Source organism: Triticum aestivum, chromosome 3D, assembly GCF_018294505.1.
Source record: "Triticum aestivum cultivar Chinese Spring chromosome 3D, IWGSC CS RefSeq v2.1, whole genome shotgun sequence".
In the NCBI taxonomy this organism is placed as follows: Eukaryota; Viridiplantae; Streptophyta; class Magnoliopsida; order Poales; family Poaceae; genus Triticum; species Triticum aestivum.
The window spans coordinates 7,546,384-7,566,495 of record NC_057802.1 but is presented as its reverse complement, the minus strand read 5'-3'; the positions used below and the strand labels follow the sequence as shown (position 1 = coordinate 7,566,495).

Genomic DNA, 20,112 nt, shown 5'->3' with positions numbered 1-20,112 from the left:
GACCAGAGAGTGTTGGGAATTAGCACACAAATGCATCTGTGGTTAACTGAAAACTGCAACGGAAACAAGTAATCTCAGCACCATATCATGTACTAATTCAAGGATCGTTGCTTAGCACGGAAGGAAACATATGCAGCAGCATATATGGAGGCAGAAAATGTTACTCAGCAGGCAAAACACTCCTCAGCCTAGTGTCTTGTGGTAGGAGTAAGTTTCTGGACAGCACCAAGCATCAACAAAAGAGACACCAGATTTTTACGTGGAAAACCCCTCAACTTGAGGGGAAAAACCACGGGCCGAAACCACCCAAATCCTCTTCCACTATTATCAAATGTGGGATACAACAAGTAATTCTCTAGACAACACTAGAGAATCTCATACATCAAGATTTCTGAATCTTGGATGAACACAACAAGATTTGGGGCTCAAGAACTAGGGATTGGAACAATCTCACCAAAGATGGTGGAACCGAAGCTTGAAGGAGGCAAGGTAGTGGATCTGGACCATCACAACCTTGGGGAGGAGCTCCCTTTGCTTCTTCCTTCAATCTTCCTCTTCTTCCCTTGCTCTCTTGGTTTTCTCTCTTCTTCTCTCTTGGAGGATGAACTGATTTTCGTCACACTTGGTGGTGGCTGCTGGATGGAGGGTAAAGCATCCCCATCCACTCATGTGCAAAGTCCAAAATGACCCTAGGTCATAACCCTAATGGGTAGTGGGCTTCTGCACCTCTTTGGGCTGCCTAAAAGGCCTCAAATTGTCATCTCCTCACAGCCCACATGAGGAGGATATCCCAACAAATCTCCCCCTCCGACTCATGAGGGGGGCACTGCCATGCCCGCTACCTTGCAACATGCTTGTAACTTCTCATTTGGCAATATCTTGGTCATCATATCCGAACCATTGTCGTCGGTATGGATCTTCTCAAGTTTCAGCAACTTGGAACTCACAACATCTCGAATCCGATGGTACCTCACATCAATGTGCTTGGTTCGAGAGTGATAGCTTGAATTCTTGGCAAGATGAATAGCACTCTGATTGTCACAAAACAGAACATACTTCTCTTGCTTCATACCGAGCTCTTGCAAGAAGTTCTTCATCCAGAAAACCTCCTTGCCAGCATCAACTGCTGCAATGTACTCAGCTTCTGTAGTTGATGTAGAAACACATTTCTGCAATCTTGATTGCCATGACACTGCTCCCCCTGCATAAGTCATCAGGTATCCGGATGCGAACTTCCTACGATCCTTGTCACCTGCGTAATCTGCATCTGTATAGCCCTGCAATACAGGATCACCATTTCCAAAGCATAGACAAGATGTAGAAGTACCCTTGAGATACCTGAGAATCCACTTCACTGCTTCCCAGTGAGTTTTACCTGGATTTGTCATGAACCGGCTAACAACTCCAACTGCATAGGCAATGTCAGGCCTAGTGCATACCATGGCATACATCAAACTGCCCACAGCAGATTGGTAAGGTACTTTCCTCATTTCTTCTTTCTCCTTCTTGCTTGTAGGACATTGTTTAGAATTCAGTTTGTGATGGCCTGCAAGTGGAGAGATAACAGATTTTGCATCTTTCATATTAAACCTTTCAAGTACCTTCTCAATGTATCTTTCCTGTGAGAGCCAAAGCAGCTTCTTTGATCTATCACGGGAGATCTTCATGCCAAGTATTTGCTTAGCTGGTCCTAAATCCTTCATGGCAAATGATTTACTCAATGCCTTCTTAAGGAGAGCAATCCTCTTTGTGCCATTTCCAACAATCAGCATATCATCAACATACAATAAGAGAATAATGAAGTCACCCTCAGCGTACCTCTTCATAAAGACACAATGATCAGGTTGTGCTTTATGGTAACCAAGCCCAGTCATAAAAGACTCAAACTTCTTGTACCACTGCCGAGGAGCTTGCTTCAAGCCATACAAGCTCTTCTTCAATTTGCAAACTAAGTGCTCCTTGCCTGCAACCATGAATCCCTCTGGCTGCTCCATGTATATCTCCTCCTCTAGGTCACCATGTAAGAATGCAGTCTTCACATCAAGTTGTTCAATTTCCAAGTCCATGGTGGCAGCCATGCCGAGCACAACTCGGATCGAAGACATCTTGACCACCGGAGAGAATATCTCACCATAATCAATGCCCTTTTTCTGACTGAATCCTTTCACAACCAATCTGGCCTTGTACCTTGGATGCGAGGTGTTTTCTTCAGTCTTCACTCTGTACACCCACTTGTTCTTGAGTGCTTTCTTGCCTTTTGGCAGATTCACCAACTCAAAAGTATCATTCTCATACAGGGAATTCATCTCATCCTGCATGGCTTCTAACCATTCTTTTGTTCTCATCAGACATTGCCTCCTCATAGCATGAGGGCTCACCTGCATCTGTCATCAACACATATTGATGTGGTGGATATTTAGAAGAAGGAATGTGACCTCTTTCACTTCTTCTTTGTTGCTGCACTGGTGGTGAATCAGGTGGATTTTCGTTGGTATCATCATTACCAACTTCATCATCATCATCACTTGATGGCTGCTCGCCACTTTGACTTGTACTGCCTTGTGAAGGAAATATGCCCTAGAGGAAATAATAAATTTATTATTTATTTCCTTTTCATGATAAATGTTTATTATTCATGCTAGAATTGTATTAACCGGAAACTTAGTACATGTGTGAATACATAGACATACAGAGTGTCACTAGTATGCCTCTACTTGACTAGCTTGTTAATCAAAGATGGTTAAGTTTCCTAGCCATAGACATGAGTTGTCATTTGATGAACGGGATCACATCATTAAAGAATGATGTGATTGGCTTGACCCATCCATTAGCTTAGCACGATGATCGTTTAGTTTGTTGCTATTGCTTTCTTCATGACTTATACATGTTCCTATGACTATGAGATTATGCAACTCCCGAATACCAGAGGAACACTTTGTGTGCTACCAAACGTCACAATGTAACTGGGTCATTATAAAAGTGCTCTACAGGTGTCTCCGATGGTGTTTGTTGAGTTGGCATAGATCGAGATTAGGATTTGTCACTCCGATTGTCGGAGAGGTATCTCTGGGCCCTCTCGGTAATGCACATCACTATAAGCCTTGCAAGCAATGTGAATAATGAGTTAGTTGCGGGATGATGCATTACAGAACGAGTAAAGAGACTTGCCGGTAACGAGATTGAACTAGGTATGAGGATACCGACGATCGAATCTCGGGCAAGTAACATACCGATGACAAAGGGAACAACGTATGTTGTTATGCGGTTTGACCGATAAAGATCTTCATAGAATATGTAGGAACCAATATGAGCATCCAGGTTCCGCTATTGGTTATTGATCGGAGACATGTCTCGGTCATGTCTACATAGTTCTCGAACCCGTAGGGTCCGCACACTTAAAGTTCTGTGACGATCAGTATTATGAGTTTATATGTTTTGATGTACCGAAGGTAGTTCGGAGTCCCGGATATGATCACCGACATGACGAGGATTCTCGAAATGGTTGAGACGTAAATATCGATATATTGGACGACTATATTTGGACATCGGAATGGTTCCGGGTGAATTCAGGAATTTACCGGAGTACCGGGAGGTTACCGGAACCCCCCGGTAAGTATATGGGCCTTATTGGGCCTTAGTGGAATAGAGGAGGAGGAAGCATAGGAGGGGGCGCCCCCCCAAGCCCAATCCGAATTGGGTGAGGGGGCCGGCCCCCCTTTCCTTCTTCTCTCCCTCCTCTTTCCTACCTCTCCTACTCCAACTTGGAAGGGGGGGAATCCTACTCCCGGTGGGAGTAGGACTCCCCTATGGCGCGCCCTAGAGAGGGCCGGCCCTCCCCCTCCTCTACTCCTTTATATACGGGGAGGGAGGCACCCCTTGGAGACACAACAATTGATCATTGATCTCTTAGCCGTGTGCGGTGCCCCCTCCACCATAATCCACCTCGGTCATATCGTGGCGGTGCTTAGGCAAAGCCCTGCGTCGGTAATTTCATCAACATCATCATCACACCGTCGTGCTGACGAAACTCTCCTTCGAGCTCTACTGGACCGTGAGTTCGCGGGACGTCACCGAGCTGAACGTGTGCTGAACACGGAGGTGCCGTACGTTCGGTGCTGAGGATCGGTCGATCGTGAAGACGTACGACAACATCAATCGTGTTGTCATAACGCTTCCGATTACGGTCTACGAGGGTATGTGGATGACACTCTCCCCTCTCGTTGCTATGCATCACCATGATCTTGCGTGTGCGTAGGAATTTTTTGAAATTACTACATTCCCCAATAGTGGTATCAGAGCGAGGTTTATGCGTAGATGTTATATGCACGAGTAGAACACAAGTGAGTTGTGGGCGATACAAGTCATACTGCTTACCAGCATGTCATACTTTGGTTCGGCGGTATTGTTGGATGAAGCGGCCCGGACCGACATTACGCGTACGCTTACGCGAGACTGGTTCTACCGACGTGCTTTGCACACAGGTGGCTGGCGGGTGTCAGTTTCTTCAACTTTAGTTGAACCGAGTGTGGCTACGCCCGGTCCTTGTGAAGGTTAAAATAACACTAACTTGACGAAATATCGTTGTGGTTTTGATGCGTAGGTTAGAACGGCTCTTGCTCAGCCCGTAGCAGCCACGTAAAACTTGTTTTTGCAGGGCATGTTGTGATGTGATATTGTCAAGACATGATGCTAAATTTTATTGTATGAGATGATCATGTTTTGTAACAGAGTTATCGGCAACTGGCAGGAGCCATATGGTTGTTGCTTTATTGTATGCAATGCAATCGCTCTGTAATTTTTTTTACATTATCACTAAGCGGTAGCGATAGTCGTAGAAACAATAGTTGGCGAGACGACAACGATGCTACGATGGAGATCAAGGTGTCGCGCCGGTGACGATGGTGATCATGACGGTGCTTTGGAGATGGAGATCAAAGGCACAAGATGATGATGGCCATATCATATCACTTATATTGATTGCATGTGATGTTTATCCTTTATGCATCTTATTTTGCTTAGATCGACGGTAGCATTATAAGATGATCTCTCACTAAATTTCAAGGTACAAGTGTTCTCCCTGAGTATGCACCGTTGCGAAAGTTCGTCGTGCCGAGACACCACGTGATGATCGGGTGTGATAAGCTCTACGTTCACATACAACGGGTGCAAGCCAGTTTTGCACACGCAGAATACTCGGGTTAAACTTTACGAGCCTAGCATATGCAGATATGGTCTTGGAACACTTGAGACTGAAAGGTCGAGCGTGAATCATATAGTAGATATGATCAACATAGAGATGTTCACCATTGAAAACTACTCCATCTCACGTGATGATCGGACATGGTTTAGTTGATTTGGATAACGTGATCACTTAGATGATTAGAGGGATGTCTATCTAAGTGGGAGTTCTTAAGTAATATGATTAATTGAACTTTAATTTATCATGAACTTAGTCCTGATAGTATTTGCATATCTATGTTGTAGATCAATAGCTTGCGATGTAGTTCCCCGTTTATTTTTTGATATGTTCCTAGAGAAAAATATGTTGAAAGATGATAGTAGCAATGATGCGGACTTGGTCCGTGATCTGAGGATTATCCTCATTGCTGCACAGAAGTATTATGTCCTTGATGCACCGCTAGGTGACAGAACTATTGCAGGAGCAGATACAGACGTTATGAACATTTTGACAAAAGCTCGGTATGATGACTACTTGATAGTTTAGTGCATGATGCTTTACGGTTTAGAACCGGGACTTCAAAAATGTTTTGAACGCCACGGAGCATATAAGATGTTCCAAGAGTTGAAATTGGTATTTCATACTCATGCCCGTGTCGAGAGGTATGAGACCTCTGACAGTACTTTGCCTACAAGATGGAGGAGAATAGCTCAACCAGTGAGCATGTGCTCAAATTGTCTGGGTACTACAATCACTTGAATCAAGTGGGAGTTAATCTTCCAGATAATATAGTGATTGACAGAATTCTCTAGTCACTATCACCAAGTTACTAGAACTTCGTGATGAACTATAATATGCAAGGGATAACGGAAACGATTCCCAAGCTCTTCGCGATGCTGAAATCGGCGAAGGTAGAAATCAAGAAAAAGCATCAAGTGTTGATGGTTGAAAAGACCACTAGTTTCATGTAAAAGGGCAAGGGAAAGAAAGGGAACTTCAAGAAGAATGGCAAGCAAATTGCCACTCCCATGAAGAAGCCCAAAGCTAGACCCAAGCCTGAAACTGAGTGCTTCTACTGCAAAGGAAATGGTCACTGGAAGTGGAACTGCCCTAAATACTTGGCGGATAAGAAGGATGGCAAAGTGAACAAAAGTATATTTGTTGGTAATCGTAGCATAATTTTAAAATTTTCCTACGCTCACCAAGATGCATCTATGGAGTATACTAGCAACGAGGGGAGAGGGGTGCATCTACATACCCTTGTAGATCGCGAGCGGAAGCGTTCCAATGAACGTGGATGACGGAGTCGTACTCGCCGTGATCCAAATCATCGATGACCGAGTGCCGAACGGACGGCACCTCCGCGTTCAACACACGTACGGTGCAGCGACGTCTCCTCCTTCTTGATCCAGCAAGGGGAAGGAGAGGTTGATGGAGATCCAGCAGCACGACGGCGTGGTGGTGGATGTAGCGGGTCTCGGCAGGGCTTCGCCGAGCTTCTGCGAGAGGGAGAGGTGTTGCAGGGGAGGAGGGAGGCGCCCAAGGAAGTCGTATTTTTTGCTGCCCTCCCTCCCCCCCTTTATATAGGCCCCCTTGGGAGGGGGGCGCCGGCCAAACCCATCTAGGGTGGGGGCGGCGGCCAAGGGGGGTGCCTTGCCCCCCAAGGCAAGTGGGAAGCCCCCCCACCCTAGGGTTTGCAACCCTAGGCGCATGGGGGGAGGCCCATGGGGGGGCGCCCAGCCCACTAGGGGCTGGTTCCCTTCCCACTTCAGCCCACGGGGCCCTCCGGGATAGGTGGCCCCACTCGGTGGACCCCCGGGACCCTTCCGGTGGTCCCGGTACAATACCGGTAACCCCCGAAACTTTCCCGGTGGCCGAAACTTGACTTCCTATATATAATTCTTCACCTCCGGACCATTCCGGAACCTCTCGTGACGTCCGGGATCTCATCCGGGACTCCGAACAACTTTCGGGTTTCCGCATACACATATCTCTACAACCCTAGCGTCACCGAACCTTAAGTGTGTAGACCCTACGGGTTCGGGAGACATGCAGACATGACCGAGACGCCTCGCCGGTCAATAACCAACAGCGGGATCTGGATACCCATGTTGGCTCCCACATGTTCCACGATGATCTCATCGGATGAACCACAGTGTCGAGAATTCAATCAATCCCGTATACAATTCCCTTTGTCAATCGGTATGTTACTTGCCCGAGATTCGATCGTCGGTATCCCAATACCTTGTTCAATCTCGTTACCGGCAAGTCTCTTTACTCGTACCGCAATGCATGATCCCGTGACTAACGCCTTAGTCACATTGAGCTCATTATGATGATGCATTACCGAGTGGGCCCAAAGATACCTCTCCGTCACACGGAGTGACAAATCCCAGTCTCGATCCGTGCCAACCCAACAGACACTTTCGGAGATACCCGTAGTTCACCTTTATAGTCACCCAGTTACGTTGTGACGTTTGGCACACCCAAAGCACTCCTACGGTATCCGGGAGTTGCACGATCTCATGGTCTAAGGAAAAGATACTTGACATTGGAAAAGCTCTAGCAAACGAAACTACACGATCTTTTATGCTATGCTTAGGATTGGGTCTTGTCCATCACATCATTCTCCTAATGATGTGATCCCGTTATCAATGACATCCAATGTCCATAGTCAGGAAACCATGACTATCTGTTGATCAACGAGCTAGTCAACTAGAGGCTTACTAGGGACACGTTGTGGTCTATGTATTCACACATGTATTGCGATTTCCGGATAATACAATTATAGCATGAATAATAGACAATTACCATGAACAAAGAAATATAATAATAACCATTTATTATTTCCTCTAGGGCATATTTCCAACATATTTGATATACATGTTACTGATTTGTACTTTACTAGTGTTTATAGCAACCCCTCGGTATTTGATATTGGTTCAGTTGCTAAGAGTAGTAACTCGAAACGGGTGTTGCAAAATAAACAAAGACTAGTTAAGGGCAAGGTGATGATGAGTGTTGGAAGTGATTCCAAGGTTGATAAGATCACCATCGCACACTCCCTTTACCTTCGGGATTAGTGTTGAACCTAAAATAAATGTTATTTGGTGTTTGCGTTGAGCATGAATATGATTGGATCATGTTGATTGCAATACGGTTATTCATTTAAGTCAAAGAATAATTGTTGTTCTATTTACATGAATAAAACCTTCTATGGTCATACACTCAATATAAATGGTTTACTGAATCTCGATCGTGGTGATACACATATTCGTAATATTGAAGCCAAAAGATGCAAAGTTAATAATGATGTGCAACTGATATGTGGCACTGCCGTTTAGGTCATATTGGTGTAAAGCGCATGAAGAAACTCCATGCTGATGGGCTTTTGGAATCACTTGATTATGAATCACTTGATGCTTGTGAACCGTGCGTCATGGGCAAGATGACTAAAACTCCGTTCTCCAGAACAATGGAACGAGCTACTGACTTATTGGAAATAATACATACCGATGTATGTGGTTCAATGAGTATTGAGGCTCGTGGCGGGTATCGTTATTTTCTTACCTTCACAGATGATTTGAGCAGATATGGTTATATCTACTTAGTGAAGCATAAGTCTGAAACATTTGAAAAGTTCAAAGAATTTCAGAGTGAAGTGGAAAATCATCGTAACAAGAAAATAAATTTTCTACGATCTGATCGTGGAGGTGAATATTTGAGTTACGAGTTTGGTCTTCATTTGAAACAATGTGGAATAGTTTCACAACTCACGCCACCTGGAACACCACAGCATAATGGTGTGTCCGAACGTCGTAACCACACTTTATTTGATATAGTGCGATCTATGATGTCTCTTACCAATTTACCAATATCGTTTTGGGGTTATGCATTAGAGATAGCTACATTCACGTTAAATAGGGCACCATCTAAATCCGTTGAGACGACACCGTATGAACTATGGTTTGGCTAGAAACCAAAGCTGTTGTTTCTTAAAGTTTGGTGTTGCGTTGCTTTTGTGAAAAAGTTTCAGCCAGATAAGCTCGAACCCAAATCGGAGAAGTGCGTCTTCATAGGATTCCCAAAAGAAACTGTTGGGTACTGTTGGGGAACGTAGCAATAATTCAAATTTTTCTACGCATCACCAAGAACAATCTATGGAGTCTTCTAGCAACGAGAGGGAAAGGAGTGCATCTACATACCCTTGTAGATCGCGAGCGGAAGCGTTCAAGTGAACGGGGTTGATGGAGTTGTACTTGTCATGATCCAAATCACCGATGACCAAGCGCCGAACGGACGGCACCTCCGCGTTCAACACACGTACGGTTGGGAAGACGTCTCCTCCTTCTTGATCCAGCAAGGGGGAAGGAGAAGTTGATGGAGATCCAGCAGCACGACGGCGTGGTGGTGGAAGTAGCGGGATTCCAACAGGGCTTCGCCAAGCGCTGCGGGAGAAGGGAGATGTGTCACGGGAGGGAGAGGGAGGCGCCAGCGCTTGGGGTGCTGCTCCCATGCGCCTCCCCACTATATATAGGGGTGGAGGGGGCTGGTTTCTTGCCCTCCAAATCCATTGGGGCGTTGGCAAAGGTGGGGGAAAGAAATCCCATCATTTCCCTTCCCCACCGATTGTTATCCCCCTTTTTTAGGGATCTTGATCTTATCCCTTCGGTATATGATCTTATTCCTTCTAAGGTGGGATCTTGGTGCGCCTTGACCAGGGGTTTGGGGCCTTGCCCCCACTACCCACGTTCATGTGGGCCCCCCATGCTGGTGGGCCCCACTTCGGAACCTTCTAGAACCTTCCCGGTACAATACCGAAAAATCCCGAACATTTTCCGGTGGCCAAAATAGGACTTCCCATATATTAATCTTTACCTCCGGACCATTCTGGAACTCCTCGTGACGTCCGGTATCTCATCCGGGAGTCCGAACAACTTTTGGTTAACCGCATACTAATATCTCTACAACTCTAGCGTCACCGAACCTTAAGTGTGTAGACCCTACGGGTTCGGGAGACATGTAGACATGACCGAGACATTTCTCCGGTCAATAACCAATAGCAAGATCTGGATACCCATGTTGGCTCCCACATGCTCCACGATGATCTCATCGGATGAACCACGATGTCGAGGATTCAATCAATCCCGTATACAATTCCCTTTGTCAATCGGTACGTTACTTGCCCGAGATTCGATCGTCGGTATCCCAATACCTTGTTCAATCTCGTTACCGGCAAGTCACTTTACTCGTACCGTAATGCATGATCCCGTGACCAAACACTTGGTCACATTGAGCTCATTATGATGATGCATTACCGAGTGGGCCCAGAGATACCTCTCCATCATACGGAGTGACAAATCCCAGTCTCGATTCGTGCCAACCCAACAGACACTTTCGGAGATACCCGTAGTGCACCTTTATAGCCACCCAGTTACGTTGTGACGTTTGGCACACCCAAAGCACTCCTATGGTATCCGGGAGTTGCACAATCTCATGGTCTAAGGAAATGATACTTGACATTTGGAAAAGCTCTAGCAAACGAACTACACGATCTTGTGCTATGCTTAGGATTGGGTCTTGTCCATCACATCATTCTCCTAATGATGTGATCCCGTTATCAATGACATCCAATGTCCATAGTCAGGAAACCATGACTATCTGTTGATCAACGAGCTAGTCAACTAGAGGCTCACTAGGGACATGTTGTGGTCTATGTATTCACACATGTATTACGGTTTCCAGTTAATACAATTATAGCATGAACAACAGACAATTATCATGAACAAGGAAATACAATAATACATGTGTGAATACATAGACAAACAGAGTGTCACTAGTATGCCTCTACTTGACTAGCTTGTTAATCAAAGATGGTTATGTTTCCTAGCCATAGACATGAGTTGTCATTTGATTAACGGGATCACATCATTAGGAGAATGATGTGATTGACTTGACCCATTATGTTAGCTTAGCACTTGATCGTTTAGTATGTTGCTACTGCTTTCTTCATGACTTATAGATGTTCCTATGACTATGAGATTATGCAACTCCCGAATACCGGAGGAACACTTTGTGTGCTACCAAACGTCACAACGTAACTGGGTGATTATAAAGGTGCTCTACAGGTGTCTCCGATGGTGTTTGTTGAGTTGGCATAGATCGAGATTAGGATTTGTCACTCCGATTGTCGGAGAGGTATCTCTGGGCCCTCTCGGTAATGCACATCACTATAAGCCTTACAAGCAATGTGACTAATGAGTTAGTTGCGGGATGATGCATTACGGAATGAGTAAAGAGACTTGCCGGTAACAAGATTGAACTAGGTATGAGGATACCGACGATCGAATCTCGGGCAAGTAACATACCGATGACAAAGGGAACAACGTACGTTGTTATGCGGTTTGACCGATAAAGATCTTCGTAGAATATGTAGGAACCAATATGAGCATCCAGGTTCCGCTATTGGTTATTGAACGGAGACATGTCTCGGTCATGTCTACATAGTTCTCGAACCCATAGGGTCCGCACGCTTAAAGTTCTGTGACGATCGGTATTATGAGTTTATATGTTTTGATGTACCGAAGGTAGTTCGGAGTCCCGGATATGATCACCGACATGACGAGGATTCTCGAAATGGTCGAGACGTAAATATCGATATATTGGACGACTATATTTGGACGTCGGAATGGTTCCGGGTGAATTCAGGAATTTACCGGAGTACCGGGAGGTTACCGGAACCCCCCGGTAAGTATATGGGCCTTATTGGGCCTTAGTGGAATAGAGGAGGAGGAAGCATAGGAGGGGGCGCCCCCCCAAGCCCAATCCGAATTGGGTGAGGGGGCCGGCCCCCCTTTCCTTCTTCTCTCCCTCCTCTTTCCTACCTCTCCTACTCCAACTTGGAAGGGGGGGAATCCTACTCCCGGTGGGAGTAGGACTCCCCTATGGCGCGCCCTAGAGAGGGCCGGCCCTCCCCCTCCTCTACTCCTTTATATACGGGGAGGGAGGCACCCCTTGGAGACACAACAATTGATCATTGATCTCTTAGCCGTGTGCGGTGCCCCCTCCACCATAATCCACCTCGGTCATATCGTGGCGGTGCTTAGGCAAAGCCCTGCGTCGGTAATTTCATCAACATCATCATCACACCGTCGTGCTGACGAAACTCTCCTTCGAGCTCTACTGGATCGTGAGTTCGCGGGACGTCACCGAGCTGAACGTGTGCTGAACACGGAGGTGCCGTACGTTCGTTACTGAGGATTGGTCGATCGTGAAGACGTACGACTACATCAACCGCGTTGTCATAACGCTTCCGCTTACGGTCTACGAGGGTACGTGGACGACACTCTCCCCTCTCGTTGCTATGCATCACCATGATCTTGCGTGTGCGTAGGATTTTTTTTGAAATTACTACGTTCCCCAACACCTTGATCAGTTTCATCTCCACTGTCTTCAGTGTCATCATCTCCCCCATGATTGTCAAGCACGAGAGGAGGACAGATTGGATCCATGTCAACCTGAGGTGTGTTGGTCATTGGCTTCTCTGGTTTCCCAATATCTTTTATTGTTTCATCTTCAATGAACACCACATCTCGGCTTCTCACAATCTTCCTATTTACGGGATCCCACAACCTGTAGCCAAACTCTTCACTTGGTTTGCTGAGGTAGATGGACTGCTTTGTCTTGCTATCAAGCTTGGATCTCTCGTCCCTTGGAACATGTATAAATGCCCTGCAACCAAAAACCTTTAAGTGCTTGTATGATACCTCCTTCCCTGACCAAACTCTCTGAGGAATATCACCTTTCAACTCAGGGAGGTACTCCATGCGAGCAAGAGCATACATGCCCTTCTCACTCATATGCCCAAGCCTCTTGTGCCACAATTCAACCGAAGTGTCTTTTTCAGCAATGTTCAACACCTCATTGCACAACCTGGTTTTAGTCACATAGAGATTACCTTGCTTACTTCCTCGAGCCACAATCAAAAAGCCTTTGGTGAGCTTCCATTTCCCTTCACCAAAATAACTGGGATGTTTGATATCATCAAGCTTGCCGACTGACAGCAAATTCAGCCTTATGTCGGGAACATGCCTCACATCATCGAGCACCAATCTGCAACCTGTGTTTGTTTCAATGCATATAGAGCCTTTGCCAACAATTGCTGACGAACCAATATTTCCCATCCTCACTTGGCCAGTAACACCACTAGTGTAAGATGTGAAATACTCCTTGTATGATGTGATGTGGAAGGACACACCTGAATCCACAACCCAACTCATGGCATCATCACGAACAACACTATAGCAATCTTCATCTTCAATGACTAGATAGTACTCGTCTGTTGCGGTCATGGTTGAACTGCTCTCAGCCTTTTGCTCGGTTTTCTTGTGAGTTTCCCCTCTGCAAGCTCTCTTTTGTACTTCCTGCACTCGCTCTTTATGTGTCCCGGATTGCCACAATGAAAGCAAGTAATATCTTTTCTCTGTTTTGACTTTGATCTCCCCCTGGATTCGCTTTTGCCTTGTTGAAATCTTGTATTGCTGCGTCCACGGTTCTCATTCTTCCCATGGGTTTCAGCCACATACGCATCAGAAAAAGAGGCATCACCCTTTTCCTTCTTTCTGGCTTCTTCATTCAGCATACTGTTCTTCACCATCTTCAAAGTCAGCTTCCCATCCGGAGCTGAGTTGCTAAGTGACACAACAAGTGTGTTCCAACTATCAGGCATGGAACTCAGAAGCAACAATGCTTGCACCTCATCCTCAAAGTTGATCTTCATGGATGAAAGTTGATTTATATGGCATTGAAAGACATTTAAGTGCTCAATCACACTTGTGCCATCTCGGTACTCAAGCTTTGCAAGTCTTTTGATCACCGAGGCCTTGTTCATTGATGTCTTCCTCTCATACATAGACTCCAACTTCTGCCACATCTCATATGCATTTGTGTCATTTGCAACATGGTGGAAAATATTGTGGTTCATGTACAACCGAATCATACCTACTGCCTTTCTGTGCAACACTCTCCATTCTTCTTCCGTGACACCTGTGGGTATCTTGTCTTTCACAATTGGCTCATACAAATCCTTGCAATAAAGGATGTCTTCCATCACGGGCTTCCATAATGAGTAATGGGAAGAATCAAGTTTTATCATGCCACTTGTAATAGCGCTTTCTTCCAAAGCCATTGTGAGCAGCACTTCCAGCAACAATCAAGCAACTGGGATTTGCAACCTTCTAAGCAACCAAGGCTCTAATACCACTCTGTTGGGAATTAGCACACAAATGCACTTGTGGTTAACTGAAAACTGCAGCGGAAACAAATAATCTCAGCACCACATCATGTACTAATTCAATGATCGTTGCTTAGCACGAAAGGAAACATATGCAACAGCATATATGGAGGCAGAAAATGTTACTCAGCAGGCAAGACACTCCTCAGCCTAGTGTCTTATGGTAGGAGTAAGTTTCTGGACAGCACCAAGCATCAACAAAAGAGACACCAGATTTTTACGTGGAAAACCCCTCAACTTCAGGGGAAAAACCATGGGCTGAAGCCACCCAAATCCTCTTCCACTATTATCAAATGTGGGATACAACAAGTTCTTCTCTAGACAGCACTAGAGAATCTCATACATCAAGATTTCTGAATCTTGGATGAACACAACAAGATTTGGGGCTCAAGAACTAGGGATTGGAACAACCTCACCAAAGATGGTGGAACCGAAGCTTGAAGGAGGCAAGGTAGTGGATCTGGACCATCACAACCTCGAGGAGGAGCTCCCTTTGCTTCTTCCTTCAATCTTCCTCTTCTTCCCTTACTCTCTTGGTTTTCTCTCTTCTTCTCTCTTGGAGGATGAACTGATTTTCGTCACACTTGATGGTGGCTGTTGGATGGAGGGTAAAGCATCCCCATCCACTCATGTGCAAAGTCCAAAATGACCCTAGGTCATAACCCTAATGGGTAGTGGGCTTCTGCACCTCTTTGGGCTGCCTAAAAGGCCTCAAATGGTCATCTCCTCACAGCCCACATGAGGAGGATATCCCAGCAGAGAGAAAAACAGAGCTTTCAGTTCTGCACGTCTTGCATCAAATGCAAGAGCTTAGTGCAGTGTTTAGTTACTTTCATTTTAGTAATGTTAGTAGAGGAGCCAGTATTTGCTAAACACTGCTCTATTGCTCAGCCAGATTGCTTCTGGGTCATCCTTTCTATGTTTGTGTACTCAGCATGCATGGCTGTAACAATTTTGTTTAAGTGATACAATGCTCTTGAGCAGAAAAAAAGGGAGCATATTGTTGCCTGATTTTTTTTCCGACATACATAAACCCGGACCCATTGTGTTTTCACAAGTGTTGTCACTTTTGAACAAGGAGAACAACGAATAAAGCGATCCTAAATGGCAAACATCCACACCTCCACTTCGTATTCACTGTCCTCATTGAAACACAAATGAATACAAGGATTTACACCGCGAGACGAGCAATCAATCCTCTTTGAGGCAGCTCAGTCTCAACTACACTACATCTTACCTCATCTAAACTACCTCTGATCTGAACTGCACTACCTATAATTGTTCCGCGATGGCCTGCAATGCAATGGACGGAATAGGCGTCGATGAAGAGCTGCCGGGCAGCTGCTCCTGCTTGGGTTTGCATCGGCAGGAGTCATTATGATGCCTGAGGGAGCCGGTGCCACATTTGGTACCACCTGTTAACTTCAACACCGTGTCGCAGTGGTTGCACGCCGCGTACGTAAGTTTGGGATTTTTGGTGTGTATCTTGGTGAAGCTTTGCCACTGTTTTGACGGTTGATCAGCGAAGAGCAGATCCTGAACATCTGATGATGAAAGAAGGAAGCAATGTCAGCAATTATGTGCTTGTAACAGCTCTGTAAGGAAGAAAATGATGAATCTAAGTAAGAGCCTGTCGTTGCTCTGCACCAAGTACAACTTACCCATGCCCGCGTCTAGAACTGGATACTTTTTGGAATTGGACATCATTTGGTCCAATTCTTCCACGCCGTCATGGGTAATGGGTTCGTGTGGATCCACTTCACATCCTGATCGTGATCCTGTAAATTGGATGATGTTTTTTGTTACAGTAATATAGTGTTTACACAAGAAAGATGATAATCAAGACGGTGATTTACTTTTGCCATTCCGGTTTCGGGTGCCCTTGCCTTTTCCTTCCAGCGGGAAGACATGACGTAAAGCCAGATCCTCCTATATGCATGCAGTTAAAAAGAAGAAGATAAGGAGAAGTTAAACATGTCTAATTGCAAAACAAAAACATTAAATTCCAAGGTAAACATGCTCCTTACATCCAAATCCAATCCATCACCATCTTCCCTAGTCGTAAGTAGGTTGTACCGTGTCATGCCAACAACCGGCTTGCTGCCATCCGCGGGTTTAAACTCCATCGTCGTCTTCGTCCCCACGAATTTAGGGGAGTTGGGGGAATTACCTTGGGAGGTGTTGGGGATGGAGACCAATTTTTTCGGCCACCAAGTCCCGTGATCCGTCTTCAGGGCTTCCGTGGCAGTCTTGACCAAGAGGTACTGGTCGTGTATTTTACCGCTCATGGCATCGATTTCTTGCCAGAGGTCGAGCTCCGACGCACGGTGCTCTCTGAGAATGGATATCAACATCTGGTCCGTACATCTCGGAAGATGTCGAGTCTGACTCCCAAGGAGGGAGTTGATCTCCATCGAACCGTTGGGGATTGGATTGGATTCGGGATCTCTCCAAGCTCTTGTGCTATGTGGATCTAGTAGGATTTGAGGGGGAGAGGAAGGCGGGGATGCAGCTCTATTTCGCTTCGGGGATAGGCGAGCAGGAGGGCGAGGAGCCGTGCTGCTGCCGCTGGATCGACGGATTGACGAATCGGTTCTACTGTGCCAAGCTGGAAGCGGGGGATGTGTAGCTCTGGTTGGGTAGGTGGGGATAGGCCAGCCGCGAGCAGGAGGCCACTGGATCGACTGAAGGATGAATCGGCTCTGCTTTGCCAAGCGGCCAGGCGCAATATATAGACAGAGCCGGACGGAACGACGGTGCGGGTACCCGGCAATAGCCACGGAAGGTACCACTCTGGGTGAAAGCATTGCCAAGTGGGAGAGTGGGAGTGGCCAGAGGTCGGGGGTGCCCGGGCACCCGCTAGCACCACGCGGGCCGCACATTCACACAAGCGGTCGTAACGCGGAAATCCAAGTCTTTTTTTTAGGGGCGGCAATCCAAGTCTTTGACGTGTATACACAAGTAGGGCAATGCCTCAAATCGGACATACAAAATATCCACGAACACGTCCACGGACACCGCTAGAAAGGCCGACCATCCGACTGTCTGCATCAACTGCTCGCCAAACCGAAATTGGACAAAAACGGACGGAATCCATGCAAACCGGATGATATGTGTCAAAATTTCGAAATTTTTACAACCAAAAGGATGGAATCTAACAAAGCTCAACTGAACCGGACAAAAACAAAACTAAACTAAGCGAGGTTACTAGACGATGACCTGACCTTGTATGCATGACCTGGTTGGCCGGTGGCACCTCCGTCGCCATCGGAGTCGTCGTCGTCATTGTGGTACTTTCAGCAGTGGAAGGGCGCAAACGGGCCGCGACAGCCCTGGTCAGCCACCGTCTGGTGCTTGCGGCGCAACCGATCGGTTGCCTCCACCGTCTGGCATAGGTGCTCGGCCATGTCGTTTTGGCAGCGATGATTAGGCACAGGCAGAACGCTCGGACTCGGCCAGCCCTATTTCGAAGAGTTGGTTGATGGTTCGAGAATTTGTGACTTTTTATAAGGATTTTTTTACTTTGTTTTCATCAGGTTTTTGTTATTTCTTGGTTATTTCTAACGCTAGTCCTTCGAGGGAGAAGGAAACCCAATTTTCATTTGTTTGGCAGTAAAAATCATTTATAAAAGTAAACTAAGGAGAATTAGTGCAAATCAAGCCAAAAGGAGCAACTTTCATGTTAGGAGACTTTCCACTACGCACAGGAACCGGATCCTCTAACAATACCCTAACTTTCCTTCTTTCTATCCATATGATTATGGCTAAAACGATTTAAATTAATTTGGAAATTGATGATCTATTGTGTACATTTATAGTAATTACATACAAACAAATTGATGGTGAAATAAATTTAAATTTAAATTATTTATATCTACAGTAAATACCAACAGTAAACAACCTACTAACGACCTACCACTAGTAGAAAACAGGGCTTAGGTCATAGGGCAGTTTTCACATTAGCCCCGGTTCAGTCACGAACCGGGACTAATGTGAGCATTCGTCCCGGTTCGTGCGGCCAGGGGCCTGCCGGGCCTCGTGGGGGCATTGGTCGCGGTTCGTCCGGCCCCTTTGGTCCCACTTGGTGGGACACACCGGGACCAAAGGTCCACGCTCCTGGCCCACCACCCTTTAGTCCCGGTTCATACCACAAACCGGGACTAAAGGGCTGGTCCTAGTTGCGGCCAGTGTTTAGTCCCACCTCGCCAACCGAAGGGCGCTCACACCAGTTTATAAGCCCGTCCCTCTATGCCTTGTTGAGCTTCTCTTAAAGTGAAAATAGATGCCCTTATACAGGGAATTTCACCTAAATTCACAGTAAATTTCAATTTACTGTGAATTTAGGTTTAATTTTCTGTATAAGCGCATCTATGTTCATTTTTTTATATTTATAAAATAAATAAACCTTAATAAAATAAATAAAACTAAATAAACCTTAATAAAATAAACTATAGTAACTACAATAAATAAACCTTAATAAATTAAGTAAAAATAGCAGCAGTAAAATAAATAAAAATAGCAGCAGTAAAATAAATAAAAATAAAATAATTAAAGTAAAATACATAAGTAATTAGAAATAAAATAAATAAGTTTTTTGTTGTAAGTAGAAACAAAACAAAACAAATAAAGCAAAAGAGAAAAAAAACACGAGCCATCAACTCCATAACCGCCATATCTGGGATAGAGAAGGGCGATCCCTTGGAGTGGGATTCACAAAGAAAAAGCACGCAGTGAAGGAAAATACCTCCATATCAAAGCTGCTACTTATCTTGTTGGTTATCAGGATGTGGATATGTAGAATTTTCTCTAGCCACGGCAACAGACATGCATTCATCGAGGGGGTTCACTACAAAACAAAATAAATGCTGACGTTAGTTGTTGAGGGTACGTTTGACATCCCTGAGAGACTAGATAATGAAAAGATGAATCGTCAAACCTGGATGAACAAAGACGCTACCAAGTGGATGGATCTGATGGCCTGTCCTCCCTTGAAGATCATGTGTCCTCCCTTGAAGGCGCCACCAGGGCCATGGACGCCTCATACACCGCCGCCGACGTGTTGTAGTGATGAGGTATCGTGCAGGATCTGACACAGGATCACCTTCAGGCAAGATGAATATAGGTCTTCAGGGGCACGACGGCCGGCCACAGCAGGCCCCTGCCATGGACGGCGCCGCCCGAGCCACAGCCGCTCGCCAGCTCGCCTCTGGAGCAGTCCAAGCTTATCCGCGAGCTCGTCCACTAGTGCCCGTCGCCGCCACGACGTCCTGCAGGCTAGAGAACGGCGGTTCGCCGTTCTTATCCACGGCCGCCGTTGGAACCGACTCCGGCAGCCTATATAAGGAGCCCCCGAGTCCGTCCAGTCCCTCAGGCGACCTCAAGCCACCCCACCTAGCACCCCCATAGCAGGCAATCGACCAGGGAGGGTCTTCTTCCCCATCTCCGGCCAGTACAGCCGCCGCCGCCCTCCGGTCCATTCAGTCGCAACCAGAGCCCCCCCCCCCGTCCGTATAGCACCACCATCCTCCTCCCCTCGACCGTGCGGAGCCGCCCAAACCCTCAGCTGCGTCGGGGAACCACCGTAGGCCAAAGCCCCAAACCTCCCGAAGCTGCCGTCCGCCGCGGAGCTCGCCGCCGGCGA

The 20,112-nt window shown here is 46.2% G+C and overlaps 1 protein-coding gene across 1 annotated transcript; it reads right to left on the bottom strand.

Moving 5' to 3' along the window:
- Positions 1–15,576: 15,576 nt before the first annotated feature.
- On the bottom strand, positions 15,577–17,184 carry LOC123073683 (uncharacterized). Its single transcript, XM_044496742.1, has 4 exons — positions 16,499–17,184; positions 16,328–16,400; positions 16,133–16,249; positions 15,577–16,015 (listed from the first exon to the last, which is right to left on the bottom strand). The coding sequence occupies exons 1-4, from the start codon at positions 16,883–16,885 to the stop codon at positions 15,744–15,746; spliced, it is 849 nt and encodes a 282-aa protein (XP_044352677.1). The 5' UTR covers positions 16,886–17,184; the 3' UTR covers positions 15,577–15,743.
- Positions 17,185–20,112: the final 2,928 nt, after the last annotated feature.

Bases quoted from the DNA above. Each gene is read 5' to 3' on its own strand.
- LOC123073683 (XM_044496742.1), bottom strand. From the start codon at position 16,885: ATGGAGATCAACTCCCTCCTTGGGAGTCAGACTCGACATCTTCCGAGA. The intron at 16,401-16,498 runs GTAAGGAGCATG...GCATGCATATAG, and splicing joins GTGATGGATTGGATTTGGAT to GAGGATCTGGCTTTACGTCA. The intron at 16,016-16,132 runs GTAAGTTGTACT...TTTCATCATCAG, and splicing joins AGTTCTAGACGCGGGCATGG to ATGTTCAGGATCTGCTCTTC.